This window comes from Rhincodon typus, chromosome 23 (genome assembly GCF_021869965.1).
Source record: "Rhincodon typus isolate 14 chromosome 23, sRhiTyp1.1, whole genome shotgun sequence".
Lineage (NCBI taxonomy): Eukaryota > Metazoa > Chordata > Chondrichthyes > Orectolobiformes > Rhincodontidae > Rhincodon > Rhincodon typus.
In genome coordinates this window covers 22,227,600-22,246,640 of record NC_063354.1, presented here as the reverse complement: position 1 = coordinate 22,246,640, position 19,041 = coordinate 22,227,600, and the positions used below count along the sequence as shown (strand labels likewise).

General features: G+C 40.5%; 1 protein-coding gene across 3 annotated transcripts in view; it reads left to right on the top strand.

Annotated features, from left to right (window-relative positions):
• The window catches only part of rbfox3a (RNA binding fox-1 homolog 3a), a 255,819-nt gene that overhangs the window by 167,969 nt on the left and 68,809 nt on the right, over nucleotides 1–19,041 (top strand). For all 3 annotated transcript variants that reach the window (XM_048610905.1, XM_048610904.1, XM_048610906.1), the window contains exon 6: nucleotides 15,918–15,978. In XM_048610905.1, the coding sequence (XP_048466862.1) occupies nucleotides 15,918–15,978 (61 nt within the window). The remainder of the gene's footprint in view (nucleotides 1–15,917; nucleotides 15,979–19,041) is intronic.

The window sequence follows — 19,041 nt, the reverse complement described above, 5'->3', positions numbered from 1 at the left end:
TACAACATCCTCCTATCCAGGCTCATGCTCCACCTCTTCCCCCTATCATCTACAACATCCTCCCTCACTTGCTGTCGACCACCAACACTCCACACCGCTAACCTTGCATGCCATGAGTGCTGCCACCTCACTTGTGTAGGACACCTCGCCACTTCTCTAATTCCAGGAACAGCAGCCCTCAATACAGGGTCAAAAGAGCCAAGATGGGTGGTGGGGTGCATGACATTCAGCTGTTCACCCCCTGTGAGGAAAGGATCCTAAGCCTGATCGTCGCGAGTTGCCAAATTGCTGTGTCTAAGCCTCTGGACTGGTCATGGACGTTGTACTTGACCTACTGAACCAGGACCCAACCCAGAGCAAACTGTGTCTCCTTTGACTTGACTGAGGACTACTGACAACCATAACAAACTTCTTGGCTTCATTTCTGCTATAAACAGCAAGGTGAAACAAAAGGACAGTGAGCCTTGTATCTCTGGCTGAGATGGCAAAACACAAAAAAAAAGGCAAGAAAAGAATGCTGTGAATATCCAGGTAGCCACAAGGTGACTGAGCACTAAGAGAGCCCTGAGATTTCAATCTGCAAGCTGGGTGCCTCTCCCAGCATGCACAATGTCCTTGCAGCAGCATTGCAATGATTGTTGCCAGTGTGGTCTGAAGTGCAGCAGCACGGTCCATGTGGATTGGAGATGTACCATGATCATGCAGAGACGTTGGCCAATGCCAACATCTATGGATGTGGGATGTAGGAGGCTCGTGCCCATGGAACGTGCCCTGAGATATTAGTGCCGAGTGCCAAGATGGAGGTCTGGATGTCAAAGGGGTGATGCTGGAGTCATGTGGTACAGCACAGCTTTCATGTTGAGAATTCCCAGTGTCTAGTTTCCTCGCAGTAAACGGTAGGAGAGAAGCTGCATATTAATGAGGTGAGATCTACAGTTAATGAGGCTGACAATAAGCAATAAGCCCCTTTAATAGGCTGAGCAAGAATCTCATCCCAATGTTCAGAACTCTGTTATAAAGTGCAACTGTTTGCTTCCTAGAATGTCAGGAATGGCCTCACTAGACTTCTCACCTGATGCTCCCAGATTTCCTGCCATAGCTAAGTTGTTCAGGCCCCTGTAAGATTCTGCCCTTTTTGACAAAGCCATGAGATATACTCAGTTCTATTTTTTTACAATACAGCAGCCCACCCACCAATAATTCACTTACACGTTACAAGAATCTTGAAAGCTCATTCACTTCTTCTGGAACCAACCCAAAGGTATGCAACAGTTCTCCAGAATGTTCTTAAATTCCCATCGGTATTCCAGCTTTCTCCATCGTACGGAGTTGTGAAGATCCTTTCATTAGTTGTTGGCTATATGGTACAGCAACTTCTCTTTTAAATATCTCATGGCTGTCAATTCCTCAGCTACTGGTCCTGGTTGTGAGTAGCCTTCCAAGCTAACTTTGCTAAATGCTTTCCAACATAAAGTTCTGTGAGGATCTCTGTAGATTTCTTCCTCCAACTCAAAGCTGGGAAAGTCTTCCAGCTCCTTTCCCCATCTTGAATTCCAAACTTATCACGAACAGTGACACATGTTCTGTGCAGTGAACAGTAAACTTAGTATTTGCTGTGTGTAAATGAAGGCCTGATTAATACTGATTTTCTTTGGCTGTCCCAATTCAATGAGCTGCATTCTGCAACAAACCAAATTTGTAACTGCCTTCAGTATGAAACACCCAGAAAAATTAAACATCATCAACAGCCCATTTCCATGACAAAAGGGCATGCATTGGGATGTTCCGAAACAGAAATGTAAACAATTTATCACTTACCTTCAACATAACTGTTTGATTCTGAATCCATATGAATAATTTATATTTCAAATCAAGTTATGTGGATAAGAATTGTGACTAGATATTCACAACAACATGGTAAGGAGAAATAAGCCCTAGTTCAGTAAAGAATGCTGAAGGTCATACTAGGAGAAACACAAATATGCCTAAAAATGAGATGTTAGGTTGGTGAAGCTACAATGCAAGACTCCTTGTGTGTCAAACAGCATAAGCAGCAAGTGATAAACCGAGCTAAGCAATTCCAAAACCAATGGATCAGACATAAACTCGGCAGTCTTTCCACATCCAGTTGTGAGTGATGGTGGATGATTCAGGATCTTAGTAGACGAGGATGCTCCATAAATATCTTCAACCTCAATTATGTGGGAGGCCAGAAATTGATAATGCTGAAGCATTTGCAACAACCTTCAAGAGAAGTGCCAAATAAATGATTCGTGTTGCCCTCCCAAAGATCCCAGTATCATAGATGCGAGTCTTCAGCCAATTCAATTCACTCCATATGGTATCATGAAACAGCTAAAAGCACTAGATACTGCAAAACTCTTGGTCCTGAAAATATTGTGGCAGTAATACTGAAGGCCTGGCTGCAGAACTAGTCATGCCCCCAGCCAAGCTGTTCCAGTATGAATAAAACAGTGGCATCTATTGGCATTGTGGAAAAGCGCCCAGCTATGTCCTCTACACAAAAGGCAGGAGAAATCCAACCCAGACAGTTACCACCTCATCACTCTACTCTCAGTCATCAATAAAGTGGTCATCAATCGTGCTATCAAGTAGCACTTGCTTAGCATTAACCTACTTACTGATGCCTAGTTTGGGATCTGCTAGGGCCACTCAGCTACTGACCTCATTGCAGCCTCGTTCACATATGGGCAAATGAGCCGAACCTTGACATCAAGGCTGCATTTGACGGGGAATGGCATCAAGAAGCTCTAGCAAAGCTGGAGTGAGTAGAAACCATGAGAAAATTCTCCACAGGTTGGAGTCATACTAGCACAAAGGAAATGGTTGTGATTGTTGGTGTTCAGACATCTCCACTCCAGGGTATCACGGCGAGAGTTTCTCAGGGTAGTGTTCTAGGCCCATCCATCTTTGACTTCTTCATCAATGGCCTTCCTTCCTTCAAAAGGTCAGGAATGAAGACATTCACTGATTATTGCACAACTTTCAGCACCATTTGTAACTCCTTAGATACTAAAGCAGTCAATGTCCAACTGCAACAAGACCCAGAAAATATGCTTACTTGGCTGACAAATGGCAAATAATATTCACACCTCATAAGAGTGAGGCAATGATCTCCAACATTCAATACCTCACTATCAACAACCTCGGGTTACCATTGGAAACTGAATGGGACTAGTCACCAAAATTCTGTGGTTGCAAAAGAAGGTCAGAGGCTAGGAATCCTGCAGTGTCTCCCTAAAGCCTGTCCATCACCTACAAGGTACAAGTCTGGAGTGTGATGGAATACTCCCATTTGCCTGGATGGCTGCAGCTCCAACAGTGAAGAAGCCTGACACCATCCAGGACAAAGCAGCTTGCTTGATTGGCACTTCATCCACAAATATTCAATCCGTCTACCATCTAAACTCAGTAGCAGCAGTATATATCAATTGTAAGAAGTATTGCAGAAGTTTACCAACTCTCCTGAGATAGCACCTTCTAAACCCATGACCACCACCATCTAGAAAGGTAAGGGCAGCAAATATATGAGAACGCAACCATCTGCAAGTTCTATTACAAACCAACACCCCCTCCCTGTTCCCTTCCTAACTTCGAAGTATATTACTGTTACTTCAGTGTCACTGGAACCTGAAACTCCCACTGTAACGGAATTGTGGGTATACCAAATGGGCTGCAGCAGTTTACAAAGGCAGCTCATCACCACATTTTCAAGGGCAATAATTGGTTTTCCAGCTGGTAAAGCCAACATCCCCTGAATGAATTAAAAAGAAAATCATTGTTACAGCTGCAGAACCCAAGGCTGCTGTTTTTGTTGGCATGAATGTTAGTACAGATGGGAACTGCCAAATACTTGTAAAACCTCAGAGAGAACAAGCAAATTAAATCATCAAAGTTGTTGTAGCTACTATTACTATGACTGACTCCATCTTCGAAGTAGTGGAGGTGGGCTCATGAAGTTGAAACATATTAGCACAGTTCAGTTTATGTATGAAATAATCTATTCGTGAGCACAAAAAATAATTACAACATCTACTCCTCCTAAAGTAGCGTCATCACAAATCTTCTTTCGTTTGGAGGGTCAAATATGTTATCTTTACAAAATTATAGGTGAGCTTTCAAGGTGTGTCTCCTTTCCCCTTTAAAACTGGAATGTCAAAGATTTTGCAAATCTTTCCATTTCATTCAATGTGACCCCAATACCCTAAAGCTTGTTTAACACTGAGCATAGGTTATATTGCACAGTAATGACTACAAATGCCTGTTTTAGTATGTTTCAGTAATCTTGGAAACAGTAAAATTTGCTTCTAATAGACAAGGTCTTGATTTTCACAATAGCACAGCAGGGTTTTCAGTCTGTTCTGAGAAGTGATTCTGATCCACTGTTAAGTGCCTGAAACACTGTGCCTGGATTCTTGCAGTCCATCATCACTGACCCATACCGTTTCTGAATCACTTACCTGTGTCTACTTCTGTCTCTTTTCATTTATGAAGTTCATGACACACTCTTACAGATCATTTCATAGCTTCTTATTCAAGCTAAGCATGTTATAAGCAAAGCACTTAGTTTAATATAGCTGGCAGTTAGTGCTTTGAAGTTAAATTATTTGTTGATTGCGTTTAGATCTTTGCACTGGAAATTTTTATTTTCGGAAATGCATAAGGGAACAATTCTTTTTAATTTCTATATTTCTTATTTTTAAGAAAAAGGTTTGGGTTGACATCTTTTCTCCAACAGTGGAAGCATGAAATATTAATAGAATTTTCATTTTGAAGCTTTTTCTGTGACTAAAATTATCAAAATAAGTGATATTAGCTTTCCTATTTCCTTATTGATTTGTACAGGTGAATAAATTCTACTGGTATAATCTAGTTCTGGTAATATCGTCTCCAGATGAATCCTGGAAGCATGGTTAATATTTTACTGAATAATAGAGTTTCCGTACCATTGTCACAGGTCAGGTCGTTGTGGAAGGCAATTAAATCATGTCAACTCTAGCATATAAACCTGGCCATAGCAATTAATCTGGCACCTCTCCCATGGTCAGATACCACAAATGATAAGGTAGGAAAAGTCTTCTCACAACTGTTATCAGGATCTAGTCACCCCTGGGACTGTACCTGAGAGACAGAGAGCACAGCTCCCACCACAAAATGGACAGGTACCCAGAGAAAAAGGATGATCTCTTCCCAGATTAATGCCAAATGATCACCAGGACACCTTTGTATTACCTTTTAACAAGTGGTTCATCTTTACAAGATGGTATGAACGCATGAATTAGGAGCAGAAGAGTGCCATTTGGCTCTGTGAGCCTGCTGTGCCATTTCAATAAGATTATTCGATTTGTGTTTCAACTTCCGTATTTTCATCTTCTCCAATACTCTTTGTTTTCCTTAATGACAAACATTTATCTACCTCCTGCCTCCTAAGGCAGAGTGTTGCAGAGTTGCACAACCCAATGAGAGAATAATATTCTCCTCACCTGTCCTGAAGTGAAGACCCCTAGTTTGAAACCAGTGCCCCCTAGCTCTGAATGCACCCACAAGAGGAACTATCCTTTCCACATCGACCTTATCAAAACTATTTAGGATTTTGTACACTTCAATCATGTCACCCTCCACTCTGCTAAACTCCATTGTAAACAAGCCCAGCGTTTCCAACTTTTTCTCGTAAGCCAACCTGATCATTCCAGACATCAATGTAGTAATCCTGCTCTGTATTGCCTTCAATGGATTACACTTTTCCTTAAATAAGGTGAAAAAAACTGCCCATAGCATTAGAGACATCTACTCCCCAGTGCCCTAGTGAAAAAGTAAAGTTACCATTGTCTTACAGGACCATAGGGCTGCTGTCTCATTACACAGAGATGACTGAGTCACCATGCCTCAGGCATCCAAAGAAGGTCAGAAAGAGAGTCCTTCATGGTAATTTTAGCTGGGGTGGGAACTGAACCCACACTGTTAGCATCACTCTGCATTGCAGACCAGCCATCCAGCCAACTGAACTGACCCCCACCCCCCCAACAATGCCCTTTATGACTGGGGCATAAGATCTTCACATTTGTGTTAAATTCTTCATATAATAAAGGATAATATTCCATTAACCTTCATAAGTACATGCTGTACCTACATAAAAATGTTTTCTGACTCATGCAACAGAAAACTTAGATCCCTCTGCATCTCAGAATTCTGCAGTTGTTCTCCATTTAAGTTTATTTTTTATTCTTCCTACAAAAGTGAACAATTAAATATTTTCCCACCTTTATACTTCAACTGTTTGCCCATTCAGTCTATCGATTTTGATCTGTAAACTCAGTATGCGCTCTTAACAAGATACTTTCTGAGCTATGTTTATGTCATCTGCAAATGTAACTGTCATGCCCTTTCACCTCTCATCAAAGTCATTGATGTAAACTGTATCCCTAGTACCCCACTACCAAGGATATATTTCCCTCCCCACCCTTATCTGCCTTCCGGAGGGACCGCTCTCTCCGCAACTCCCTCGTCTGCTCCCAACTCCCCATTAGTTCCATCACCCCCGGCACTTTTCCCTGCAACTGCAGGAAGTGCTACACCTGCCCCTACACCTCCCCCTCACCTCCATCCCAGGCCCCAAGAAAACCTTCCACATTAAACAGATGTTCACCTGCACATCTGCTAATGTAGTATATTGTATCTGCTGTTCCCGATGTTGCCTCCTCTACATCGGGGAAACCAAGCGGAGGCTTGGGGATCGCTTTGTGGAGCACCTACGCTCGGTTTGTGACAAACGACAACACCTCCCAGTCGCAAACCACTTCAACTCCCCCTTCCACTCCTTGGACGACATGTCCATCCTGGGCCTCCTCCAGTGCCACAACGATGCCACTCAAAGGCTGGTGGAATAGCAGCTCATATTCCGCTTGGGAACCCTGCAGCACAATGGTATCTATGTGGACTTTACAAGCTTCAAAATCTCCCCACCCCCGACCTCATGCCAAGACCAGCCCATCTCGTCCCCGCCTCCTTGACCTGTCAGTCTTCTCTCCACCTATCTGCTCCTCTATCCACCTTCTGTCATTGCCTCCCCCTCTCTCTCTTTATTTCAGAGCCCCCTACCCCTCCCCCATTTCTGAAGAAGGGTCCAGACCCGAAACGTCAGCTTTCCTGTTCCTCTGATGCTGCCTGGCCTGCTGTGTTCATCCAGCCCTACACCTTGTTATCTCAGACTCCAGCATTGGCAGTTCCTACCATCTCCCTAGTACAGACCTCTGTGGGACTCCACTCATCACATCCTGCCAATCAAATAAAGACCCAATTGTGCGTTGTCTCAGTTTTCAGCCAGCCAGCCAATCTTCCATCAATGCAAATGTTTATACCCATATGCCAAATGCTCCTACTTTACACAACAACCTTTGATGTGATGCCTTGTCAAATGCCTGCCGGAAATTCAAGTACAGCACATCTATAAGCCCCTTCTTATCCAGAGTACGTGTTACTTCTTCTAAAAAAAAACTTGTACTTTATTTCCCTATCACAAAACCATGCTGACTTTTCCTGATTACCTTGAACTTTTCCAAGTGCCCAGCTACAGTCTTTTTAATGATTCATTCAGGCACCTTCCCCACAAAAGAAGTCAAGCTAACTGGCCTATAGTTTCCTGTTTTCTTTTTCCCTCTCTTCCTGAAGAGAGAGGGTTTATTTACTATTTTCCAATCTAATGGAAGATTTCCAGAATTCAGTGAATTTTGGAAAATTAACACCAATGCATCCTACTATTTCATTAGCCACCTCTTTTAAGACCCTGGGGTGAAGTCCATGAGGACCCTGACTCTTTCAGCCTGCAGCACTATAAGTTTACCCAGCACCACTTCCCTGGTGATTGTAATCTCACGATGTTCTTCTCTTCTTTCCACTTTTTCATTAACACGCTTTACTGGGATTTACTGTACAGTGAAACAAGAGAAAAATGTGTGTTCAGTTTGGTAACCTCAGCAACCATTTCCTCATTATCTAATGGTAACTCCCCTTCCTCGCTCTCTTGAGGACTAACAGTTGGGCTATTTCTCTTTTCCATTTTAGAAATTCTTGCAATCTGAATTTAAAAGTTAGAACTATAAGGAAAAACTGAATTTTGAAAAGTTTGATGTGGGAGATGTTGATCGAGATGCTCGCTGTTGTGGGACAGCCCAAAATTAGGAGTCATAAGTTCATGACAGCAAGTAATAAATCTGTTAAGGGATTCAATAGAAACTTAGAAAGTGGAATGTGGAATATGAACACATTGAGGCAACCAGGATAGAGTATATAAGGAGAAACTAAGTAAGTACATGAATGTGGAAGGAGTAGAAGGATATGTTGATAGGATCAAATGAAGTAAGGTGGGAGGATATTCCCGTGGAACATAAGCATTGGCAGAAATCGGTTGAGCAAAATAACCCCTCTAAGTTCCGTGAATTGTATATAATTCTGTCTTGACCTGAACATGCCTCCCAAAGAGAGCTTCCTGGGTCTTCTGTCAGTAGAAGAAAACTAAAATGTGGCTTTAAAAACTCCATTGCAAAACCACAAACTCTCCCAATCCATGGATGGGAATAATTTGGTTTATTTGAATGTAGGTTGTGGAATTTCCTTATAAGGTTATCAGAAACGACAATGTGAAGGTTGCAAAGTTGGAGTAATGAATTCTTGACCAATGTTGCTGTATGTCACCCCAGCTTGCTGAAGTAACAAGTTGCCTAGCTACAAGGTTAAGATTGAAGAAAACAATGTCTTTTCTCTCAGACAGTTTCTAGCCATAAGTTTCAGTACCACTGGGGAAAGAATATAATCCCTCTATGTCAATTAGCAGATGAACTAAGGTCACAGAATGCCAAGAAACCTTTGTACAACAGACAATTAAACAGACAGTATCCACAGTAGGAGTAGCTTTTCTTTCCTGTAGTCCTACCTCTGGTGTAGCATCCTTGCATAGAATATAAGGGAGTGGTATGCTGAATGCTTACAGTATTTGTGGACCAAATGGAGCAATTGTGAACTTACTTTTTTCATTGTTGACTAATGAGCATAAGATGGATTTCTCTTGCAATTATCTCTTATCCTTGCTTTTAAAGTCTTTACAATTTATCAGTAGATCAGTTTATTCATTGAATTGTGAACGTTTTATGAGACTGTTAACTGAACATGTTTATTTGGCAGATATAATGGTCCAGAAAAATATAATTTTGAATCATGAGAATGTCTGAAATGAAAGAAAGAATGATGAGAAATAAAGGTTTGCAGTTACTTGATCTGGAGTACCTTCAGAGGAATAGGGAGTTACATCTCAAGATTTGTTTAAGCACACCAGTCAGACTGATACTATCAGATATACGAGGCTGATCATGATACAATAATAGCAGATGGCATGCGAGATATATGAGTTCTGTTTACGGAGAGTTAGGATAGAATAGGTAGTTTTGTTGTTCTTTGTATTTTGAGGGAATTGATAATCTTTGTAGGTTTTTGTAAATGTATTATCTGTACTCCGTGCTTTTCATTAGTCTATTTAAAGGAAATAAATTGTTTGTTTATAGGTTTAATCTCAAACCATGAATGATTTAGGTGACTGTATCTAATATCTTCCAGCAAACCAGAATACAATAGAGCTTTTCTTTATTTGCTCCTTGGATATTGTAAATGAGCAGATAAAGGCACGATTTGGTTCATAAGAGATGAGAAGAATTTCATACAGGATGACTAATGACTGTACATCTAAGGACAATGATATGGTGAACTTAGTACAATGATATTTTAATTAAAGTTATCATATTTATGGAGAGTCATAGAGATCTACAGCACAGATAAAGGCCCTTTGGCCAGCCAAAATAAAGACACTGATCTATTCTAATCCTATTTTCCAGCACTTGGCCCATAGCCTTGTATGCCTTGGCATTGCAAGTACACATCCAAATACTTCTCAAATATTATGAGGGTTTCTGCCTCAACCACCCTTAGTGGCAGTAATTTCCAGATTCTCACCACCATCTGGGCTAAAAAGATTTCCCTCACATCTCCTCTCATCCTTCTGCGCCATACCTTAAATCAATGCCACCTGTCATTGATCCCTCAATCATTGGGAAATGTTTCTTCCTGTCTGCCATATCTATGCCCCTCAGAATTTTATACATTTCAATCGTGTCCTGTCTCAATCCCCTTTACTCTAAGGAAAACAATGCAAGTCTGTCCAATCTCTCTTTATAACAGAAATTATCCAGCCCAGGCAACATGCTGGTAAACCTCCTCTGCATCCTCTTCAATGCTATCACATCCCATTTACTGAACTAAAGAAGGCCACTTGGCCCATCAGGTCCCATGCTAGCTCTCTCTGGAGCAAACCAGTCAGTTCTAAATACCCTATTCTATCACCGTCTCACTGTGTATTTATTTCCTTCAATTGTCCATTCCTTTTCCAATATTGTGTCCTGATCATGATTGTGTTTCTCAAAGTAAATTTGCCTGTTGCCAGTTTGAAATGGGACTCCTTTTGGGTGTCTGAGCATCTGCCTAAAAATGGCACGTGCCAATTTGACAATGCTATTTGGAGCTATGGGCTTTTTTTTTTTTAGCTCTGATGTCCTATTTGACAATTCAGAATGAGTCACACAATGGGTGATGCTTCCAGCAATAATCAAAGGGACCAACACAAGGTCTTTTGTAAACCACTGATTACTTTAATTAGACTGCAGTTTGCTGCTTCTGAGCTTTTTAGGAATTTTGGCTACTTGAACTGAAATAATGATTTCTGAAAGTATTGGGTGAGTCAGAAGAGGGATTTTGGCCAGAGGATCTGGTTTCAGTGAACATTATTGCCATCGTGACTGGAATAGACTGACACGTGGAGCTGCAGAGCAAAGAGACAGAAGTAAGACAACCAAGAGAACCCCTACGCTGCAGGAATGTACAGATCCACAGCTTTTTATCTGAGTTTGTTAAGGAGCAACAGCACTGCATCTACCTGACTGTGTAGAAAATTGCCCAGGTGTGTCCTGTACACAAAAAATAGGACAAACGTATCTCAGCCTATTACCACCCATCAGTTCACTCTTGATCACCAATACAGTGGTGGAAAAGGGACATCAACAGTGCCCTTAAGCAGCATGTGCTTTGCAATAACCTGTTTACTGATGTTCAGTTTGTGTTCCGCCAGGACCACTCAGAGGTGGGGTAAAAGTGAACGCCCTCAACATCAAGACCACAAATTGCACAGTCAAATAGTGTGGCATGAAGGAGCCATAGGAAAACTAGAGTCAATAGGAATTGGGGAGAAAACTCTCTACGGGTTGGACATGCTGAGCACAAAAGAAGATGATTGTTTGTTGGTCATTCATCTCAGCTCTGGAACATGTCTGCAGGAGTTCCTCAGGATAGTGTCCTAAGACCAATCATCATCTTCAATGCTTTGTCAATGACCTTCCTGCCATCATAAGGTCACAAGTGGGAATGTTTGCTGATGATTACACAATGTTCAACACCATTCACAATTCCTGAACTGTAGCAAGACCTGGACAATAATCAGCCCAGGGCTGACAAGTGGTAAATAATATTCATGCCACACAAATGCCAGGTGATGTCCATCTCCAATAAGAGATAATGTAACCACTGTCTCTTGACATTCAATGGCATTACAGTCACTGAATCCTCCGCTATCAACATTCTGGGAAGTTACCATTGACCAGAAACATAAATACTATGGTTACAACAACAGGTCAGGGGCTAGAGATCCTGCAGCAAGTAATTCACCTCCTGACTCCCCAAGACATGCCCACCAACTAAAAGGCACAGGTCAGGAATGTGATGAAATACTTCTGACTTGCCTCGATGGGTGCAGCCCCAACAACACACAAGGAGCTTGACACCATCCAGCACAAGCAGCCCATTGGGTTAACACCCCATTCACAAACATTCACACCATCCATCACTAATGATCAGCAATAGTAGTGTGTACCATCAACATTGCAGATATTCACCAAGGTCCCTTAGACAGGGGTTCTAAACCAACAACCACTACCATCTGCAAGTTCCCTCCAAGCTCCAAACCACCCAGACTTGAAAGTATATCATATTCCATTAGGGTTGCTGGATCAAAATCCTGGAATTCCATCCTTAATAATATTTTGGGTGTACCTACACCAATTGGACTGCAGCAGTTTAAGAATGCAGCTCACATGACGCTGTCAAGGGCATTTAAGGAAGGTCAATAAATGCTGGTCCATTCAGCAAAGTCCACTTACCCTGAAAGATTTTTTTTATTAAAAAGCAGTGTGAAGGATCTATTTTATCACAGAAGCTGTGACAGTGCTTTGCCACCTACTGCAGCAAACAGAGCAGCTCAACACAAAGTTACATACATGCTGCTTGAATCTCTCAATGTTACCATGGCTTTGAAATTGCATATTTCAGGGCCATTCCAGTCTGCGGCAAGTGACTTCTGCAATCTCGGACAATCAGCTATTCAAGTCAGAATTTTCTGGGTGAATAAAAGATCTTTGCCACAGCCAACCACTCCATCTCCTTCCCATGAATGCATCGAAGCAGGAAGTCTCCAGGGTTGCAGAGCTCCTTTCAGTGCTGAGCATCATCTCCTATTGCCTGGAACAGGATCTCTGCACTTTGTCTAAAACACTGGCGAGCAGACTGGGAGAGGGTTGCGAGAGATTTTGGAACCAAATATCTGATCTGTGCTTCCCTTCAAACTTAGCAGCTGGAAATGGAGAAGCCCAGGGCCTGTATTCTTGGGAGATCAATTACAGATGCCAAGGGTTTCTACTGAGGGACATGAATGCTCCATAGTTAACTGGTTTCGTACAAAATGGTCACAGAGAAGTTAAGAGTTGTTTCCACCACACGAGTCAAGATGTTGTGTAGTTTGTCTGATATGTAGACCTCTGCAATGATAATTCTTGATTGCTTGTCTGATAATCTTTTGAAAGCTGGGCCTTAGAATTCTGCAGTTGTGTTATGAAAGTGGGGTTGACCTCTGCTGGGCTGAATCCTGAATTGTGTTCTAATTCCATCCTTTTACTTGTGCAATTGTGTTCCTCCATCAGTAAATCTTGTCTCCTCTACGTCACAAAGTGATGGCTTATGAGCTGGTGCTTGAAATTTTAAATAGAAATTATGAGGGATCTTCAATTCTAAATTCTTCCTTCTTCTCTTTGACTGTTGTGGACCTAACGTTTCATCAGAAAAGATAAGCTACATTAAAAATTGGAAAAAGAGTCAATTTGGGTTCACCCTTTGCAGCCTCCTTGCAGTCTGGTTCAGAAGAGATTAGAGGAGTTTCATTCACAATTCTTCAGATAATGAAGCATTTCCTGTGCTCACAGATAAAAAGGATGTCACCAAGCTCTGGTTGACAAATGGGAAGTAGCATTTGTTTCGTATAAGTGCCAGGCAATGATCACTTCGACGAGGAGTCTAATTACCTCCTCTCTGCATTCAGTGGCAGAACTATTGCCAAGTTTGTCCCACCATCAGAAACTCAGCTGGTCTAGTCACATGAAAGGAGAGACTCCTAAAAAAAATCACAGGGTAAAAATTCAGTGGTGAGTGATTCACTTCCTGAATCCACAAAACCCTTTTACTTATTACGAGGTACAAGTCAGGAGTGCAAAAGAGAATTCTGTGCTTGCCTGGATGGATGCAACTGGACCACTTGAGAATCTCAATGCTTTCGAGGGAAAAGGCAGTCAACTTGATCAGCACCTTTTCAGGCACTCTTGGCACCAATGCATTCTAGCTTCACTGTGTTTTATCTATAGAATACACTACAACAACTCCACAAAGCTTCTTCAATTACACCTTCAAAACCTGTAAACTCTACTACTTAGACAAGAACAGCAGTCACATGGGAAAACTACTACCTCCACCTTTCTCCTCAAGTAAGCACTGTCTGGATTTGACTTAGATTGTCATCTCGTTGTCACTGGATCAATATCCTCGCACTTAGTGGCAGTGCGGAAGAATCTTTAACACATGGACCTCAAGGATACGACTTACTTGCATTTTCTCAAGGTAACTAGGGGTATGCAAAAAGACAGGATCAGCCAGCAATGCCCACACCCTGATTTTTTTTTTAAAACTAGGGCTCAATGCAAAGGATCAATGATGCATCATACTAGGACATCTGGGAAGGGAATGGAAGATAAATCTGAACTGAAAAATTGTCAAGAAGAAGAGCAGAAGTGTTGCCATTGAAACTTCAAATTGTAATTAATTTTATGCAATGTAATTAAATTGTGGTTCAAAATAAATTGCAGAGAGGTGTGAAGGATTGCATTTACAGAGAGTAGGCCTTGCTATCTTGCAATGAACCATGTGTTCAGTTGATGCATCTAAATGAACTTTATTAAGGATTTCCATTTGCAAAGGTGAGAATTGAGGTCATTAATAAAAAGCAGAAATGTGAATTTAAATGCATCATGTGTATGGATTGCTAAACTATATACTCAGATAGAAATCACGACCATTGTCATGCACTTATTAGAATAGGCTTGCACAGAAACTGTTCGTGGAAATTGTGCTTTTGTGAATGAGCACATTTAAAATAGAAAATGTCTCATCTGTATTGTCCAGTCAATTGAACAGACATCCGTCTCACAATAATATGGAACAATGCTACATTTTTTTTAGGATTAAGCTATTATTGTATGGAAAACAATGGAAGGTCATGTATGCTCAAGTTTGATTTATGAGGAATGTTATTTTAATAATTTTGCTACCAAAGCCATTTAATGTCAATCGTTTCGAAAAGTGCAGTTTGAGTGTATGTTAAGGCAGACCATGTACCAAAACAATGCCGAGTTGTTTTGACTAACTTTTGTAGGTTGTTTAGAAAAGTTAATGACAGTATTGTGGTATAAACTTTTCTGAAACAGCATCCTGGAATGTACATAAACCAGTTAGTATTTTTTTCTCACTTTCTCTTTCTGTTTAACTTGCTCATATGTTCTTTTTTCTTGTTTGTCACTATCACTCTCAGGTTCTGTTTCTTTGCCTTTTGCTTCTTGGTATTAGGAGCAACCAGTGAGATGTGATTTCAAAGCAGTTTTAATTTATTTCCAAGTGGGCATCAGTTCACAGCACAGGAAGATGTTTCAACACAAAACAACAGTCTGAGCTATGAGACCAATAATTGATCATGAAACTTGTAAATATTACTTAGATACAAAAGAGAACATTCATTTGAGATGGGATTGAAGTTTATTGCAAGGGGAACTGAGCGTGGCATTATATCTTCGTTACAACCCATTCTTGAAACGCATTACCTTACAACATAATACTGGCCCTGGGACCAAAGTAAAGACCAAAACCTTTTTGTAGGTCTGTCACTTCTTATCTGCATAACAGCCAAAATTACATGGGGTGAACTGCACTGTGTAATATCGGTTAATGAGTGAATTAACATGAAATTACTTTGCTGTTTTAATAGAAGCATGACTGCAATTATTTAAATGCTTCCTTTAAAATAGGAGGCAAGGCAATTATGGATACCTGGGAAGCTTGTAACTAATTCATGGGCTGAAACATCGGCTTAAACCACAGGATAAATCTCTAACAGTTCAACAAATGTCATCTGTAGATTATAGATTGTAACACACCTTGTGATTTTACACAATTATATATCATGGTTAACATACAATGTTTTAGTTTCAAAAGAGCAACTGCAACCTGTTAGTATTGTACAGAGTGCATGGTGTGCCCACAGCAAGATCTTGGGACTTACGCAAGCTGTTACACTCCTTTCTGAAACAGTTAATAAAGGATTATTATTTCACTTGACTGAAGCTTCTTAGGATTTTTTGTGATTGACTGCGGGTTATGCAGTACAATAGTTCTGAATCCAAAATGTAATTTGTTTCATCATTTAATCACAGGTAAACAATGCAACAGCAAGAGTAATGACAAACAAGAAGACCCCCAATCAATACACAAATGGTAAGGTAATCAGCAGCTGCTGATTTAAGTTATTTCTATGGAGACTGCTGTTGATAAAAAAAAAATGGAATATACAGTTAAATCAGGACTTAAGAAGTAATATTAAATAATGAAGGTATGCTTGCTTAGAGCTATGTTTCTCCTTTTGAGTTGAGCACCTTCTATGTATGAACTTTTGTGGTAAGCACAAAACAGTTTTCTTTGGACTGTTTCTATAGTGTTGACTTGAAGGAATCAAGAAAACACAATAGGAATATGGACACTTGACCCTGGGGGTGCCAAAGTTGCTGTGTTGGACAAACTCAGAAAAAGCCTGTGATGAGTAAGAGCTCCCTGTGTTGTGTCAAATTATACTTGCATATGCGTTCATGTACAAGAAAAATTACTGATCTGAGCAACAGAAGATTAGTTTCCACAAGGACGAATTAATAGGTTTTCAACTTCAATTACACTATTTTTAAACCTGTGGGAAGTAACTTGTAGCAGCAATTAAAACTGCACTGCTCCAGATTTGATTCATTCTGGCCAACATATTGTAGTGCTCAGTATCATCAAATCCATAGAGCAGAATATCCAAGCACCTACACAGATAGGGAAGATTAGCCTATATAGATGACACAAGTAAGTATTGTTAGCAATTTTGTTGAATTAAATTAATTTTGTTGCAACAAAAAGAATGGCACCACAAAATTGTCCACAACTTCTAAGAAATTGTTAATGCTTTCTTGTAATTACAACACCCTTTCCAAATTTGAACTGGAAGGTCAGATGTCTTTTCTATTTAATGATCAATAACAGAAAAAATGTCATTGTGTGTTACAGTGTGAACTCCTTTTATAGCTTTTACAGATAAGCATCTACAGCGGGTTCCGCTCGCACGGTTGACTAACAAATCTTTGAATTGAGTAACATGTTGAGATCTGTTTGAATTTGCATGGAAAACATTTTCTTCTGGTGCTACTGAGAGAGATTGATGTCCACATAGGCAATGTCTCTGCTTCATATTACTAAGAGGTTTGAACCCCTACTTTTACTCCACCTGAAGCCTGTTATTAATGTGGGGACCTTTCTGACTCCCAACAGTGTTACTGGAGCTGAATGGACCACGTTTAATCTGCAATCTAGAGATATTGAGAAACCAGTTATGAAGTTTCACTGAAGCAAGTCATCTTGGCATTAGCCAAAATGAAGTCATTGTAAAGGGGCCAGATTAAGTTTCATATTGCCTCATGTTAAGGGATTTTTCCTTCTCTACTGTTGCCAGGCCCTCCAGCAAGAACTCATAAACTGCAAGTGAAACATTTGTCCCTCCTTAAACTTATTTTATTGTTTCTTCCCAGTCTTCTTCATGAAAGGAAAACCTAGTTCCATTGCAATACTTGACAGATTAGAAGATAAGACACTTGTAAACTTAATTTGTATTTTCTACCCATACGCATAGCAGTCATGCTTTAGGAAATATTTTAGAAGATGAATCTAAAATTCTCTATCCTACTACATTGTAATTGCTTCAAAATAGATGTTATTCTACCACTGAGGAAATATAAAACCTTACGCCACTTAACCCAGCAATATAACTAATGACCATTGCCACTGGGATTTTGATCCACTAGGTTGCAGACCCAGACAGGAGGGTCCCAAAGTTGGTGTCCCAGTGGCAAATTCAGCAGATCCTGGGATAGTTAACACCACAATTAACTGAAGAGCTATACTGGACTTGAAACACTAACTCTACTTCTCTCCATGCAGATGCTACCAGACCTGCTGAGCTTCTCAGCACTTTCTGCTTTTATTTCAGATTTCCAACTATTCAGTTTTCTTTTGTTGTTGTTGTTGATATTATTTAATTATTTTAAGCTCCTGGGTGAAGAAAATCAATTGAGGCAGACTTCTGTTTGTGGTTAAGAAATCACTGGCAGAAATGTGTGTGAGTTTAGTGTCAGGTGAGGAGTGGGCTACGTTGTGATGTTATTGCAATGGAACTAGGTTTTCCTTTCATGAAGAAGATTGGGAAGAAACAATAAAATAAGTTTAAGGAGGGACAAATGTTTCATTTGCAGTTTGAGTTCTTGCTGGAGGGCCAGGCAACAGTAGAGAAGGAAAAATCCCTTAACATGAAGCAATATGAAACTTAATCTGCCCCCTTTACAATGACTTCATTTTGGCTAATGCCAAGATGACTTGCTTCAGTGAAACTTCATAACTGGTTTCTCAATATCTCCTACCTGTTCCTCGTCAATAGGTTTATATGGATAATGATCCTTGGGAGACAGTACAGCGGTAGACCTCTATGTGTAGAAACATAGTTCAAGGAAAGAGAGAGATTGGATAGACTGGGTTTGTCTTTCTTGGAGCAGTGGAGATTGAGGGGTATAAAACATGTATAAAATTATGAGTGACATAGAAGGGCAGACAGGAAGGAACATTTCCTCTTGGTGGAGGGATCAGTGACGAGGATCATAGATTTAAGGTAAAAGGCAGCAGATTGAGAGCAGATGTGAAGAAAAACTTCTTCACACAGAGGGTGGTGGGAATCTGAAACTCACTGCATTTAAGGGTGGTAGAGGCAAAAACCCTTAAGATTTAAGAAGAATTTAGCTGTGCATTTACAATGCCAAGGCACACAAAGCGCTGGGCCAAGTGTTGCAAATTAGGATTAGAATATTTAGGTGCGTGCTTTTGCCTGGCACAGGTTCATTGGGTAGAAGGGCTTTTTTCTGTGTGGTAGACCTTTGTGACTCTATGATACTAAAGTACTGGAGTACCAGGAGAATGCGTTAGGTATTTGCATATCAATATCCCGTCGCGTAATTTTAGGATCCAAGCATTATACTTAACTGATTGGTAAAATAGACCGTGTGCCCAGTTTTTCTTTGTAATTTGTAAAGATATATTTTCTGCCATTGGATACTAAAAATTCACTTCAACAGTTACTGAGGAAAAAGTTTGAAGTATATTGAACAGCTACAATAAGTTAAGAAAAATATTTGAATACATGTACAGTTTGAAGTGTGAAAATCCTATATCTGGACTGTCCAAATTGTAATAGGTAAAGCTCAAGGA